The sequence below is a fragment of the Acomys minous genome, assembly GCF_964271855.1.
Source record: "Acomys minous genome assembly, chromosome: 1".
In the NCBI taxonomy this organism is placed as follows: Eukaryota; Metazoa; Chordata; class Mammalia; order Rodentia; family Muridae; genus Acomys; species Acomys minous.
The window spans coordinates 3233572-3250546 of NC_140483.1; the positions used below are offsets into that span (position 1 = coordinate 3233572).

Below are 16975 nucleotides of genomic sequence, written 5' to 3' on the forward strand. Positions count from 1 at the left end.
TGTCTAAGGGGTACAGGGTAATATTTTGACTTGCATATAATATATGCATATTTCATATAATCATATAATATTATATGTATATATAATACAAATAATCAGTCTATCTATTCCTTTAAATATTTGTCATTTCTTTTTGCTGAGAACATTCTAAACACTCTCTTCTGACCATTTGGAAACACACAGTAAACTGGTTAACAGGCACAAAATTACAGTTGGGAGAAACAGCCTAGCATTCTATAGCATAATGGGGTCACATTAGACCGGAGACTGTATTCTGATTATACAGCTGGCACGACTTGCTGATACAGGATGGTGTTTAAGGAGGTGCATTTCCACGAGGCCTGGCCAAGATCAAGCCAGTAAACACTGCAGCATAGATGGGAGAAGTACTCCCGAGACCCCACCCTCAGCCCGGGAGCTGCTGGGGGAGGGGGCTCACTCTTCTTTGAGGATGTGGCCATTGGTAGGTAGCCCACGCCCTGGTGAATGACCTCACCACCATTTATACAAAGTCATTCCTAGTTAGACTCAGAGAGAAGGTGACGACGATGACGATGATGACAATGACAATGACACTGACAACGCAGACATACGGTTGATAAAGACAGGTGAGTGGGTCCTGGGGATAGTTAGGAAGAGATTGTTGGGGTAGATAAGCTAAAAAAGAAACATTATACTCATGTATGTATTAATTTCCAAAAAATAAATATACTTTACAAAAAATGAGATCTATAAAGTCACATATTCCTGGTTGTACTTGCTGTCTGCCAGGCATGGCTCAGCGAGTTACCAATTCAGTTAGTATTTATTTGTCAAGAATCCATGGTGCACCAGGCACCACTCTGACGCTAATGCTGTGGTAGTTTAAAAAAAACCAACCAGACAAAAAATATCTTCCCTCATGGAATTTACTGTCCAGTAGAAGGCAAATGGAAGCAAAATAAATAAAATGCAGTAGCAGTTGCCGAGGACATTAAGGAGGACAGAGAACAAGGGCCACGCCTTCACATATGAAAGCTTGGTGTGTGTTTCCTAACATGGTCCCCACAGAAACTCTAGAATGTTCTTTTACTTGTATCAGTTCAGATGAGAAAGCCAAGACACAGGAAAGCCCAAAGTTTCCCAGCCAGGGAACAGCAGGGTTTGGCTTTCAAGTAGGTAGCTTGGCATCAGAGACCACTTAAAGCCTCGCCAACCCTATGCCAGGCAGCTCTGCAAAGCCAACGGGCTGCCAGTTGACTTGCAGCATCCCCACCCCCACCCATGGTACTGAGGAGGCTTTGCACATGCCAGACAACCATTCTACCATCTGGGCTATGTCCCCAGCCCTGCCTTGCACCATCTAAAAAACAACCTGGGAGCTGCAGGCTACACGGGCCACATGGATCTCAGTTTTTGAAACAACTGAAAATTTCCCAGAGACTGGGTGTTTGCAAGAAACCACTGCACGGCCTTCTACAGAATGTATTAGGGGACACAACAGGGCACCTTCCAGTGGCCTGCACTAGAGAAATCAGGAGTGTTTCTTAAACAATTTTTCCTGTTCTATTCTGTGAACCAAGTAGGGGGCATGGAGTAAAACGTGACCTTCGGTGGCTACTTCTTGTGGTGCCGGGAACTTTCCAGGCCCTGTCCTGTCTTATGCCAGCCACCTGCCTCTGCATCTGGGCTTCTCCACCACCCTCCTCACTCTGCTGTTGCCCTGGATGGCTTTGTCCTGCCTTCAGTGTCTACATGGAGGTGGCGCAGTGGGACGAGGTCACATGATTGGAAGCCCGGTTAGTTCTTCCCTGAGTGACCTAACTACTCTGTGTGTCACTTCTCCTGTGGAGAAGCCTCGCTGGGCTGTGCATTCCAGGGTCAAGACGGAGACTCTGGATTCCGGCCTGCTCTCAGAGCACACCGTGCGCGTGTGTGAACTTGAACGATGCTCAGCCCCTGGTGCCAAGTCTTCCTTCCTGTGTGTGGGATTTTGTGAGATTTCCCATGCTGTTTGTGCCAAAATGTCTGGCACCTGGGTACTTGTGAGTCCTTATTTGATGTCGTTATAGAGCTTTCATGGGCCAGGCGGTCATAGCGAGCCCAAAGGTCATAAAGGCCATGTGTGGTCTTAAAGGTCATCTTACTGCAGTATGCTACCAACGTGGGAACTGGGGCAAGAGAGACACTGATGTCCTTAGGATCACGGGCTGGACACTGGAGGGTGGAGGGAGAAGGCCTCCTTCCCAAGACTGGGCTCCACCACTAGATGCCACAGTTGGCTCTCTGGACTGGGAACTGGGATAGATCCCAAAGCCCTTCCAGGAGGTCAGCAGGTGAGTCGAGCAGGAGGGCAGTGCTGACTGTGCAGTGCCCCAGGCAGGCTCCCTTGCCCACCCCACAGGGATGGGGACAGGGAAGGGCTTTTCCCAGACATGGGGATCTACGGAGTCATTCTAGTGCCCGGGAAAAAGGTGCTTCAGGGCAGAGATCAATGTTCTTTCTGCTCCATCAGCTGCCAGGCACCCACAGAACCATCAGGGATTGTTGCCATGGCAGAGCAGGGACAACAGTCGAAGCTGGGGCAGGGAGCAGGCAAAGCCAGGAGCCAAGCAGAGCCAACCGTGCCCTGCCTATCCAGGAGTGTGAGCCTCTGCCTTCTTCCTTCTGGTGCGGGTTTTATGTCTAGAATAGGCAGAGCCTGCAAGACGGCTCAGTGGTGTTAAAGGCATGCTAAACATGAGGACCTGACTCCAATCCCTGGGATCCACATGGTAGGAAAGAACAGACTCCAGCAAGACACGCCATGACACAGTAGACACACACAAACATGAGCATACAGACACATATATGCAGTAAAATGTAGTTTTAAAAAATGGAATGAGGGAGAATAGTAGGTAAAGGTCAAGCTTTGGAACTACATGAAAAGTGGGTCCCAGACCCTGGTGCTGCCCTGGGCCAGGAGATGTAAAAAGAGTGAGGCAGGGCTTTGGTCCTCCTCACAGTTCAATACAGCTTTCTACCACACCTTCCAAAAGCAGAAGTGAAGTCCATGCAAGGCACAGTGGGCAGCAGTCATGCAAACTAACATTGGTTCTTTCTGGTTTTCTCCAACACGTTTTTGCCATGTAGCCCAGGCTGGCCTGAGACTCATGGTTGCCCTGCCTCCACCTCCCAAGTCTGAGATTACTGGTCTGCACCACCACACCTGGAAAGGTACTTGTTCTTAGTGCATGTTCAAGGAATGTTATAGTTGGTGCTGTGGAGGTTTTATCATGATTCACAGACAGACAGACAGACAGACAGACTCAAAGCAAGGGGCCTTGAAAGTGGAGTGTTGGCAGAGTTGAGCATTCCTTATGACTGCCAGTGCTCGGGTGTCTGTCAAATGGAGTGGTGTTCTCAGCCTTCCTAATGCGGCAGTCCTTAGTGCAGTCCTCATGGTGTGCTGACCTCCAGCCATGAAATTATTTCTGTTGCTACATCATAACTGTAATTTTGCTGCTGTTATGAATTATAATACAGATATCTGTGCTTTTTGATGGTCTTAAGTGACCCCTGTGAAAGGGTCATTCAGCCCCCCCAAAGGGTCACAAGCCACAGGCTGAGAACTGCTGAGCTAGAGAAAGACAGGAATGTGGCTGGCTGATCCCAAGGCCAGATCACTCTGGACTTCAACTGTCCACTGGTATTTTTGCCATAGGCCCACTATCGCCTTCCACAGTGAAAGGAGCCAGCACTGCCTGAGCAGAGAGATGGGTCTGGCAATGAGGGAAGAGGAATCAGAAACCAGGACCCCTGGGACCCAGATGCCCCAGCAGGGTTCTGAGCCCCGCCCACTAAGGAAGGCTGGGGGACAGGTGGTATGACCAAGTCTCGCATCCTTACCTTCTCCGTGTCGATGCCTCGGGACATGGACCAGGTGGACACGATGTAGTCCATGACGCGCTCACTCAGCCCTTTGGGCACCTGGTAGAGCTTCAGGAAATCCCGGACACTGTTGAGCATCTCGTGGTACCTGTTGGTGTTGGCGTACATCTGCTGGAAAATGGTTGTCACGTTCCCAAAGATGGTAGCGTAGAGAAGAGCTGGTGACATACAGAAGAAACAACATGTGAGTGCTTCGTGGGCCAACTGCCAGCGTGTGAAACCCCCTCAGGGAAGGTGCATAGCTGGAGCTGCACTTCCTGGTAGTGCCCAGACCTCAGGGGAGCCTCACACCTCAAGCCAGAGATGCCTGTGACAGTAGGAAACTATGACCAATGCAGGGCCTGGGTAGATGACACCCAGTGTGGCTGGCACCTCAGACACATGTAACAGGAGAGAAGCCATTTTATACTTGTCACACACAAAAAAATTTAAGCCATGCCTGAGGCCACCAGCCAAGTGTGTGTTCCATATTCCCAAACCAGTTCAAATTCAAACCATGAACACAATGTGCCGAACTCTGTTGTGTGCCAAGCACCGCGCTACCTAGGGCCCTGGATAGTGAGACTTAGCCCTGGTCCTCGAGGAACTACACAGTAGGAGGAGCAGACCCAGTGCCACAACAAGTAAGTATGAAAGAGAGTCTGCAGAGGGACAAAGAGAATAACAATGGTAAACTCTTGTCCCCAAGTCAATTTCAGTCGTGGTGTTTTATCTCATCAATAGGAACCCTAAGACACATATGGCGTACTCATCAAAAGTGCAAAACTCACTTTTTTTTTTTGCCTTTCTCCCCTTCAGTTTTTAAAAATATATTGTTTGTTTATTTTTAGTTTATTCGCTTTACATCCCGATTGTAGCCCCCTCCCTCATCTCTTCCTGGTCCTACCCTCCCTCTCATTCCCGCCTTTCCCCCCTTCACCTAGTCCTCAGAAAGGGGGAACCCTCCTCCCCTACCATCTGACCCCAGCCTATCAAGTCTCACCAGCACTGCCTGCGTCCTCTTCCTCTGTGGCCTGGCAAGGCTGCCCCTCCAAGGGGAAGTGATCAACAGAGTGGGCGACAGAGTCCATGTCAGAGACAGCCCCTGCTTCCCATATCAGGGAACCCACATGGAGACTGAGCTGCCTATCAAGTGCGTCTAAGCAGGGGGTCTAGGTCCTCTCCATGCATGGTCCTTGGTTGGTGCATCAGTCTCTGGAAGGTCCCCTGGGCCCAGATTTGTTGGCTCTGTTGGTCTCTTTGTAGAGCTCCAGTCCCCTCAAGGTCCTTCTATCCCCCAACTTTTCCATAAGGCCCCCTGAGTTATGCCCAAAGTTTGGCTGTGAGTCTCAGCATCTGCATCGATGCCCTGCTGGGTGGAGTCTTTCAGAGGACATCTATGGGAGGCTCCTGCCCTGTTCCCTCTCTTCAATTTCTTCCAGTGTCTGTTCTACTTGCCCTTCTGAATGAGCACTAAGCATCCTCCCCAGGGTCCTTGTTACTTAGCTTCTTTAGGTCTGCAGAATGTAGTGTGGGTATCCTATATTACATGGCTAATGTCTGCTTATAAGTAAGTAGCCCTCTTATATACTGATCTTTTTTAGTTGATTTTTTTCTCCAGCCACTTTGCTGAAGGTGTCTATCAGCTTTAAGAAAAACTATTTTCAAAACATATTTTCAGAGTTGTGCAGCCATCCGGTCTAGAACATTCTCAGGAGTCTCATATCCTTTATTGGTCCTTCTCAATTTGCTCCCAGTCTCCCGCACCACACGCAACCACTTCCCGTGTCTGCACACTCACACACTGACACACTCACACACTGACACACTCTAGGCACTTTATATAATCGTACACCACATCTTCTGGGACAGCTTCCCCACATCACACGAGTACCGGCACTTCCTTCCTTTCTGTTGCTAAATCGCACTCCACCAGGTGGGTGGTCCACGGCTCATCTGCCTGCGCATCAGTCAGCGGGAACTTCTGCTGTTATCTTTCCTGTCTTGCTTCTGGCTGTTTATGAACATCTGTGGGCATCTGAGTGAACATGCATCTCATTCTTTCTTGTATGTGCCTGTGACTAACACTGCTATCATATGTGACTGTGTTTAACATGCTGACAAATGCCCAGCTGTTTTCTAAAGTGACTCCCCAGGGTTCTAGAGGGACACAGCTCTTGCAGAGGACCTTGTAGGATGGCTCACAGTATCCTTTTCAGACACTGATGCAAGCTCCTTATCAGACAGGTGTTCTGCAAATACTTTCCTACCTTATATGAGTGAGTACACATTTGTGGGCACAGAGGTCAACAGCTGAAACCATCATTACACATGTAAAAAGCTTTTTATTTCATGTACATGTAAAGTTCAAAAGATAACTTTTGGGGTCAGCTCTCTCGTTCCACCATGCCCGGGATCTGAGCCCGGGTCTTTACTCTCGGCAGCAGGGCCTCTACCTACAGAGCAGCCTTGGCCGCACTTCTTGAGACAGGGTCTCTCACTGATCCTAGAGCTCGCTGGCTTGACTAGACTGACCAGACAGCAAGCCCCAGAGACCGCCCCATCCCGGCGCCCACAGCACTACGACTGTAGACACCACCACGTTAGGTAGGTGCCAGAGAGCCTCACACTTATTTGATAAACATTTTACGTCCTCTCATTTTACTTTCTTTACAGTATTATTTGCAGCAAGAAAGTTTTAGCTTTGATGTAATTAATTCATCTATTTTTCCTTTGTACTCTTTTTTTCTGGTTTCTTATATTAGTACAGTTACTTCATTTATATATTGTCATATATATTATTACTCCTTCCCCTAGAAGCGGGGAAATGCATTATTTGTAAATAACTATATGTCCATAAAGTATTGTGAAGACAGGATGGATTCTAGGCTTAGTTTCCTACCTTGTTATTCTTTCTATAGCTAGAACATGGGCAGTGGCCAGGGAGTGTATACATCCACTGTTCTGCACCACATGGTACATTCATGTAGCCAGTGCTGTGCTCAGAGTACAGAACCATTTCATCAGTGAGTGCCCCCCGCATGCAAACCCTGTACAGTCATGCCCCTTCCCTGGCAGCCACACCCCCTTTTTCTTTACTGTGATTTTGACATTTTAAGGATGTACCATGAATAGAATCATGGTGTTTGACCCGCTGTGGTTGGTGTTTCCGTCGCCAGATGCTCACAAGGTGCAGCAATGCTATGGTATGAGCCCACAGTCCCTTCCTTTAGCTGGTGAATTCTGTCCCTCTGCCTAGATGATCCAGGGCTGATGTCAGTGGGAACAGCGGCCCCGTGTTCATGTTCTTAGGGGGAGAAGGTCATTCTTGTGAAGGTGCAATGCCTCTTCACTATTTTAAAAGGAAGCAAGGGGCGCGTGTCTTGAAGTCTCCTCCTCTCTGCTTGCCTATTGTCCTTGTTTGTCTGTGTGCACGCCTGTCAGTCTTTCATATCAGGAGCAGGTGGAACCCCTTAGGTGCCACTCACATGAGGGCAGGGCCCAGAAAATGTAGTCAGAGTGTTACGTGACTGGGTGGGAGCTGTCAGCTGCGAGCCTGCTGCGGATCACCTGGCTGGGGTCCGTGTCGCAGAACACACAGTTCTGGCTTAGGTACCTGACCTGCTCCTGGCGCTCTGTGTATTATCCCAGCCCCTGTTCTCCTGCAGAACGTGCTGTCAAAGTGTGGGGACACAGGTGCTATTTTATGGCCCCCAGGCTGCTTGGCCTTGTCACCTGCGGCCTCTTCTGGAGTAATTCTCAACAGCTCAGAGGAAAGATCTGTTTGCCTGCTAAGGCACATTTTTTAGGATGCACACCCTTTATCCCCACTCCTCCTCCTTCCCCACCCCCTGCCTTGGCTACCCTACTACCCCAGGGATCCCTAGCACCATAAGGTAAGATTATGCCTGATCGTTGCATATTTTTTCCTCATTTCCTTCCTCCCAGAAGATTCCTGTTACATCATTGTTCTCCTATAATGAAACCTCCACCTTCCTCCTCTGGAGGAAAACACTTCTGAATACAGACCCGCTGAAGAGCATGGGCAGAAATGGGGATGTGGGCAGGCATGGCGGCTGACCCACCACCATGACAGTGGGGAGGCATGACAGCAGGCAGGTGTGGTGGCTGAAGCAGCTGAAGGCTTACGTCTTGAACCACAAGCGTAAAGCAGAGGCAGCTTTAAACCCTCAGAGCCCACCTCCAGTGACACCCATCCTCTGACAGGGCCACCAACTGGGGAGCGAGTACTCAAATGTCTGAGCCTATGAGGGGTAATTACCAGTCAAATCACCACATCTAGTCTTTCTAGTGCTGTTTTCTGTCTCTGCCACTGTCGTTGCCTCTGTCCGTTCTGTGGGGGCAGTTATGGAGAGGGGTACAAATAGTTTCTGTCTGTTAATCTCAATGTCTGGGCAGAAGAGAGAAGTGTTCACGGCCTGCCAACTGCTCCATCCCATGCAGAGGTCACCCAGGGAGCAAAGACTCTGCCTTAGGGTCTAAACAGCTCTGCTCAGAGTCCCACGGCCACGGCTGACCTAAAGCAGCCACGGCCCTCTCAAAATGCCTTCATATATTATGGAGTTCCTAACTATCTGAGAGAATTTTTGTTTGTTTTGCTCTTGCGTTTTGAGTGAGGGTCTCACTATAGCTCAAGGTAACCTGGAATCTACTATTTAGGCTATCCTAGAATATATGGTCCTCCTGCTTCAGTTTCCCAACTTATGACAACTAGTGTATATCACACATCAGGCTGAGTTTTAATTTTAATAACTAGGCTAACATCTGTAAGTGCCTATTGCAGGACCTAGGGCCTGCTCAACACTGAAGCGTAGTTAGCAGCAGGACTGTCACAGTCTAAGGACCTGGCAATGATGCCTTAGAAACAAAATCACCCAATATTTTAATTTAACAAGCAAACACTGAGTGTTTGGGTGTGTCATACTCAGTACAGGGAGCACCATGGGCTCTGAGGAGAAGCCAGGCCTTTCCTGTAACTCGTGTGCTTGAACGCTTGTGTTTGGGTAGGTTGGGGAGCCATGAAGGGCTGAGCCTTGCTGGAGAAACTGGGTCATCGGGCACTGTGAGGTTTTAGAGCCCAGACCCACTTGCTGGTCAGGGTCTTCCTTCTTGCTGCAAGTGCAGCACAGATGCTGCAAGCTCCTGCTGTCACTATGTCCCCACCACAAGGGACTGTAGCTCCTCAAACTGTAAGCCAGGACAAGCCATCCTCCCTGAAGTCGCTTCTTATCAAGGGTTTCGTCACAGTGATAAGAAAATGAACTAGTACAGTTCTCTTGTTTATGAGGATAACATGAATGAGTCAGCAAATGCCAGAGCAACGCGGGGGACCCACTCCACAAATCCCTGAATCGGCACAGTGCTCGTAGCTGAACCTCAGTCATCCCAGACCCCGCCCCCTGGGTCTTGGCTACAATCTATCTGACTTCAGCGGTATGCTGGCCTGTACCTTTCTTCACATATACTCTCTGGTTGGCAGAAATTACATTTGAGTCATTTTAGAAGCTTCCTCCTCTGCGTAAGGTAGTCACTTAATACATGCTGTCGATAAGTGACTGAAAAGCTGTCTCTAAGAGGTTAGTTTGTGGGTATCCACCCTGGGTCTATGGGATGAATGCGGAGTGTTGCTCCCACCCCGGAGCTACTGGGTCCTGGAACAAGGCTCTGGATGGTGTTTTCTTGGACTCTGCAGGTGGCTTTGAGTATGCTAAGTCTGAGAGGCTCTGCCTGTGCACAGGAGCTCGCTGGTCCACTAGTGAACTCAGTGCCATGCCTCATGCCAAGTGGAAAGATCAACTGTCAGAGGGAAGATACTGGGCCATATCAAAGGTGTAGAAAAAGCCAACCTCATGCCACTGGACTGGATGGGAGCCACACGGCCCAGGATAGAGCAGAACCCCAGAGCAGGCCACACCCCATGAGCCTGACACTGGGGTGATGGAGCAGAACTGCAGAGCAGGCTACACCCCGCATGCCTGACACTGGGGTGATGGAACAGAACCCCAGAGCAGGCCACACCCCATGAGCCTGACACTGGGGTGATGGAATAGAACCCCAGAGCAGGCCACACCCCACGAGCCTGACACTGGGGTGATGGAATAGAACCCCAGAGCAGGCCACACCCCATGAGCCTGACACTGGGGTGATGGAATAGAACCCCAGAGCAGGCCACACCCCACGAGCCTGACACTGGGGTGATGGAATAGAACCCCAGAGCAGGCCACACCCCACGAGCCTGACACTGGGGTGATGGAATAGAACCCCAGAGCAGGCCACACCCCACGAGCCTGACACTGGGGTGATGGAGCAGAACCCCAGAGCAGGCCACACACTGGGGTGATGGGAGCAGAACCCCAGAGAAGGCCATACCCCATGAGCCTGACACTGGGGTGATGGAATAGAACCCCAGAGCAGGCCACACCCCACGAGCCTGACACTGGGGTGATGGAGCAGAACCCCAGAGCAGGCCACACACTGGGGTGATGGGAGCAGAACCCCAGAGAAGGCCATACCCCATGAGCCTGACACTGGGGTGATGGAATAGAACCCCAGAGCAGGCCACACCCCACGAGCCTGACACTGGGGTGATGGAATAGAACCCCAGAGCAGGCCACACCCCACGAGCCTGACACTGGGGTGATGGAGCAGAACCCCAGAGCAGGCCACACACTGGGGTGATGGGAGCAGAACCCCAGAGAAGGCCATACCCCATGAGCCTGACACTGGGGTGATGGGAGCAGAACTGCAGAGCAGGCCACACCCCATGAGCCTGACACTGGGGTGATGGAATAGAACCCCAGAGCAGGCCACACCCCATGAGCCTGACACTGGGGTGATGGAATAGAACCCCAGAGCAGGCCACACCCCATGAGCCTGACACTGGGGTGATGGAATAGAACCCCAGAGCAGGCCATACCCCACAAACCTGACACTGGGGTGATGGAGCAGAACCCCAGAGCAGGCCCCACCCCGTGAGCCTGACACCGGGGTGGACTTGACTACACTCAGCTCTGGGTTTCCTGGCAGCTCTGGCCTCGCCTTCTCATCTCCACCTGCCCAGCCACTACCCAGGTCAGAAAGTGGCTCTCAAGATGGAGACTATAATATATACCTATTCCCCTATTTATAGCAAGAAAACCCTGAAAACTCATTTAATGCCATGCTAAATATAGCACAAAGCCTGCATTACCTCAGACTCCACTGCACTGGGGAATGTCACTTAACAAGCACAGTTCTTACCAGGAGACAGAAGGTCATTTCCAGTCACTTCTCATCTGTCGAAAGAAACGACAGTGCCCACAGCATTATAACCCATTAACAATACACAGCACCATTTCGCGAATCAGCTTTTTAATAGCTCTGCAGACAAAAGGAACAACTTCCATGGGCAATTTTTCCTGGGAAGGAACCTGGATGGTCAGACCCCATCGCAAGGGTGTCCCGGTGATTTGCCGCTTTTGGTCCATCTCGTGCTTGCTGACACCGGGGTCACGGGTGGACCCGTGGTTACAGGGCACACGCTGAAGGTAGCTTGCTGCTGGAAGGTTTGCAAGGCCACACCCTGCCTCACTCTGATGAGAGCTGAGGCTGCTCCGACATGAGTCGTCGGGAGAATCTAGTTAACAAAGCCACTTAGAAGAGCACATGCCTTTCAAGCTGTCTAGACACAGAGGAAGTCCAGGTGCACTCTCCAACGGCAGCTATGCCGAAAACTCTCACAAAACCTGGACTTTCTCTTCCCTGCCTCAAAAACAAAGATGAAGTGAAAGACTTCTCAGAAGACACTGTTCTCTCCCCACCACCCTAACCCGGCTGTCAACACTTCGGTGATAGTGGTTAACGAAATGCCTCTCCCAGTCGAGGTGACAGAGAGAAATTACATCACTTTGTCAACTGATGGCTTGGATATGCTCTGATTTTCTGTATTGACCGGCCTTCACCTTTCATCTTTCAAAGTGTCATTTAGTTGCTAAGTGACACTGTAGGTCATAGTGCCTGTTTTCACACTGTCACCAAATAATAATCACCCAATAGGAGGATCACTCAGCCTGTGCCCTCACATAGTTCAGGGTAGCAGATACCTGTAAACCTGTCACACCTTACAGAGTCTTGCTCTCTGCATGAGCCAGTGGTCTGAACTCTGCTTCTAGAACTCTGTGAGGCAGGAGACTGCCAGCTTTGGACACAGGGGGTCACATAGTGAAAGAAGAAATGATAAGTTCGGCTACAGTAGCTGCCGCACGTGCAAGCCTTTGTTCTGAGCACTTGTCTGCTGCATCAGCATGGAAGATTGTGTCTTTATTGTATCGGTACTGAGTGAAAGTGGTTAGGTGATTCACCAAAGCCCGGAGTGGGAAGAAGCAGATGGGGAACTCACACTCGAGCAAGAGGCTTGTGAAACACTCATGCGCCGCATCAAACACCTCCATCCACTAGACAGCCATGCTGCCCGGGGCCAGGCACTTTCCTGGGGTTTCACAGACACATATACATGTTAGCGAGGCTTTCTAGTATCCTGTGAGGTGGGGTCTATCATTAGCCTTGCCGTCAGAGAGAGGCGAGCTCATGTTTGTTAGAATGGAGACATAAAACGGATAGAAAGCACACAGGTCAAATCAAGCCATCGCAACTTTTCAAGTCATGAGTCCCCGGAGCACTCGGAGCCGCACCTTGGCTCACCTGCACGCTCCCTTACATGGGAGCAGCAAGGTCTTGGGCACCAATGACCAACCAGCATTGGAGGAAACCCTGACTAATATACCTGCCAGGGAGGAAGCCCGGGTATGTTGGCCCAGGTCAGGGAGGAAGTTTACAGATGTTCAAGTCATCCTTGCTAGCTCAGTGTATATATGTATGTATATACTGTATATGCCCTGATACACTCACGACACCCTTAAAGGTGAGCCACAAACCCTCCTTCAGATGGCACCAGAAGCCAAGATGACCGTTCAAGAGCAGAAGAGAAAGGAGAAGAGAGATGTCCGGTGAGAGAACCAGCATGTCAGATATAGATCAGACCAACCCAAACAGTCCGCCTGGGCAAGGCAGGAACACACAGCGACAGGGGCTGCACCTCACAAAGAGAAGACCACAGCAGAGGCCAGACTCAGCCAACTGTCTAGACCTGTGGGTGGCTTTTTCCACTTCTCTCTACAGAAAGAGTCCTGGGAACCGCCTGCCTGACAGAGGGTCAGGCAGCATGGGGCTGCCCTACAGAGGGCGTCTGTCTAGAACATTCTACATGTTTGAAGTCCTTTCATATCAGAGTGTGCCAGGTGAACAGACAGAGACCAGGATGAACAAAGGGGTCAGGGGAGAGAGAAAGTGGGGAGACAGGGAGGGGAGACACTCAAGGGGAAGGGAGAGGGAGAAGGGAGGGGTATGGAGGGGAAAGGCGAGGCGAGGCGAGGTTATGACCTACCGTTCCTCCAGGAGTTCAGCAAGCTCACTACCTGGGAGACCACAGGAATCCACTGAACCATGACAAATGGTCAAACCGGAAGAAGAGTGAGGTAACAGTAAGGGGCACCGGTCTGACCCCACTTAGGGGCTGAATGGACGAAGGCCATCCAGGTGAGAGCTGGGACTCAGCTTCGAGTTGTGGAGGGGAAATGTAAATACCACGGCCAGGCATGGAGCCACCTTCCTATTCGAAGCAATGGGTATGGGGAAGTTACATCCTCCCGGCTCCTGCCACCCACCCCGTGCCCATAACTTTAATCTGCAGTTCCCTACGGATGTCACTTACAAAGACTAAAATGACAAGAGTAGAGACGGGGCCCCTTTCGGCTTGTACAAGCTAGAGGATAAAGCTGAAAGTTACAGAGGACAGCAAGTCCAGGCAGGGTCAGGGGTCAGGCTCGGGTCTTGTGAAGGAGACTCTGGACTTTATTCCTTTGGAAGAGACCACAGGAGGGAAGGCAGTGGGCAGCCTCCAGCTCAGGGTCTCAGCTGAGAACATCTAAGCGTTTCCCTTCCACTCATGAAACTGTTGGTGGAAGCTTTCCATGGCAACTCCAAGCACACAGAGACTAAAGCCACAATATTTAGCAATATGCTGGATAGCCTGTGAAAACCAGCATTGTACTTGGTGGCTTTGTGTGCAGAGCTCAGTGAGCAATTTTACCTGTCCCCTCCGACCAGACTGTGGGCACAGAGCCTGGGTGCTTGGGCCTGCAGAGTTGGCACATGGACAGTCACAGCCCAGCGGGAAACACACTGACCCTCAGAGCACCCAGGCCTCAAGCCTGGACCAAATATAAATTGCCTTTAACAACGTTACAACTACACCCTTTAACTGATCAGTCACAGACCCTTCGAGGCTTCATCCCCTCCCGAGATTCTAACCTTAGCTTACAATAAACATTGGAAGGTTTTCAAGGTGCTAGTCTGAGAAGTTGAAATAGCCAATATAAGATAATTTCTGCACTGAAAAAACTGTTCTTATATAGTGAAAATGTGGTGGTTTAAAGCCCACGTTTGCACATTACAGCTCATACATAAACATGGCGGTACTCTGGCCCCTGTGAACAATCAGAGGAGGGGTCATCCCAACTCTCCCGAAGAGGATCCAGGGATGAGCACTGAGTCGGTGTCGGTCCAGAGCTCAGTGGAGACGGTAAAAGCAGGCGGTCAGGGCCAGAAGAATCTGGCTCACAGGCCAAGAGCCCTCCCACGCCTTCACCCTGGCTTGTTGTTTTAGTTAAAACAGATCTTTGGTCTTCAGTTTTCTCAGCTACTGAATGGAGGTGAACTGCTCATGTCTCTACAGGTTATAGCAGGAAGAACTGCTAATACTGTGGAGGCGGGAAGCGGTCACCCGACAGTAGCTACGCTGAGTTCACTGTTGATTCCATTTGCACACACAACACACAACATACACACCAAGACTTGCAATGTGGTACAAGAGCAAGCAGGCAAAGGCCATAACCCAGGGAAACAAAAGCAATGAACTGGGCATTGGTAAAGATGGCCGCCTCTGTGTTGCCATAGTAACAAGGAGCTGTGACACACTTGAGCATAAGCTCCCACTGCCAGGAGGCTCTCTCACTACTCTCCCTCCCCCCAAGTAACTATGAACTCCAAGGAAGTAAGGCCTTGCCTCCCATCTGAGCACAGGCAGACAAGCAATACAGGGGGATGGGTGGGCCAGGGATGGAGCCATGGTTCGCTCCCGTGGGACCCACTGAGCAGTAAGCTCTCAGCAAGAGCATGCTTGCTACAGCTTGCTGTTGGTGTCCATCCAAAACGCATGCTTTAACTTAATCCCCTGTGCAGAGGAATTAAGATGGGAACCCTCTCAGGCATAAGCGGGTCCCGGCGATTCTGTCCTTGTGACTGGAAGCAGTTCCCGTAATAAGAGCCTGAGAAAGTCCGTGTCTTTTGCCCTTCTGGCATGTATGAGCACAGCAGCAAGATTTCTCATCTTCTAGAACTGTGGGAAGTTATCCAGACCACGGAATTTCATCTCAGCAGCTCAAACGGACTAATGAGGTACCTCACTGGAGCCAGCTGTAAGGACCAGACTATACTTCCTGGGGGTTGGGGTCGGGGCAGGCGGTCCACTATATCAGAGACATGAGGATAGCAACAACTGAGCCTCAGACATCTCAGGTAAAAGTCACCAAACCCTCTTGGATGAACATCCACCCGCAGGGACCACTCCTGAAGACCAGAGTGAAAGTACGGCCAAGATGAAGGTCAGAGGCTCCACAGGCTGTGGGGCAGGAAAGGAGACTCTCGTGGAAGTACATGCTGTCTGTGGCACTAAGTGTGCTGTAGAGGGCACTCAAAGCCATTTGGGACTTGGCTTCCTTGAGTCTCCTTGAGGACAGTAGTGCCCAGACTCAGAACTACCTCTCTCTGAAGGACGGAACCTCACTCCCCACTTAACAAAAGAGCATCAGTCTGCAGAGTGCCAGGCTTGCCTCTCACAGGCCAACAGAGACCTGTGATCCAGTTAAACAGGGCCACACTCAACTCCTGTGTACCTCCACAAGGTGAGCGCTCCCAGGAGTGGCTTGCCTCCCAGGTGACATCAGGCCTTGTTAGGACTGACCGGTGCTCTGCCCAGCTGCCCAGCGGCTGCCCTTCCACGTGTCCATTAACATCACCCTCTTCCAGTCTATCCTCAACAAAGCGGCCAGAGCGGCTGTGTAAATAGCATCAGCAAGATGCTCTGAATCCCTACCATGACCCAGAGGTCTCCAATCTGTCTCTTTCTTATCTTTCAACCTCCTCCCCCCATTCAGTATCCTGGCTGTCTCCTGAAGGTGCTCTTGCTTTGCAGCTACTGGCTGCACAGGAAGACCCTCCCCACAAATAGTCACATCTCTTCCGTCTTTGTTCAGATGCAGCTTTTCAAAGGGCATTTAACATCCACCCCACACCCAACACCTGCTTCTGACATTTTCAGCTTCTTTTACCAAACTCTATGGTAGTGCGTGCCTACAGCCCAACACAGGCACTAGGTATGGTAGTGCGCGCCTGCAGCCCGACACAAGCGCTGGCTATGGTAGTGCGTGCCTGCAGGCCCACACAAGCGCTGGCTATGGTAGTGCGTGCCTGCAGGCCCACACAAGCGCTGGCTATGGTAGTGCGTGCCTGCAACGCCAGCCCTACAGAAAAGACAGAAGCAGAGACAGACTCCCCAGAAGCTCACGGCCAGGTATCCTGCCCTATGTAATGTGGAGCAGGAGGCCTTGCCTCAAACAAGGTGGAAAGCGAGATCCTACACCTAAGGTTGCCCTCTGCCCTTCACCTGTGTGCTGTAGGGTCTGTGGGCCCCCCACAGTCATGATCATGCACATAATACAAACATGTATGTACACACAGAGAGAAAAAATGAGAAAGATTTTGTTTGTTTTTGTTTTTTTAGCCAGGCATGGTGGCGCATGCCTTTAATCCTAGCACTCAAGAGGCAGAGGCAGGTGGATCACTGTGAGTTCAAGGCCTGCCTGGTCTACAAAGCAAATCTAGGACAGCCAAGGCTACACAGAGAAACCCTGTCTTGAAAAGCCAAAAAATAAATAAAATAAATTTAAAAAGAGAAAGAAAGAAATTAATC

General features: G+C 50.6%; 1 protein-coding gene across 2 annotated transcripts in view; it reads right to left on the reverse strand.

Annotated features, from left to right (window-relative positions):
- Positions 1 to 16975, reverse strand: part of KCNH1 (potassium voltage-gated channel subfamily H member 1) — a 306029-nt gene that overhangs the window by 91485 nt on the left and 197569 nt on the right. For both annotated transcript variants that reach the window (XM_084794972.1, XM_084794973.1), the window contains exon 8: positions 3868 to 4067. In XM_084794972.1, coding sequence (XP_084651098.1) covers positions 3868 to 4067 — 200 coding nt within the window. The remainder of the gene's footprint in view (positions 1 to 3867; positions 4068 to 16975) is intronic.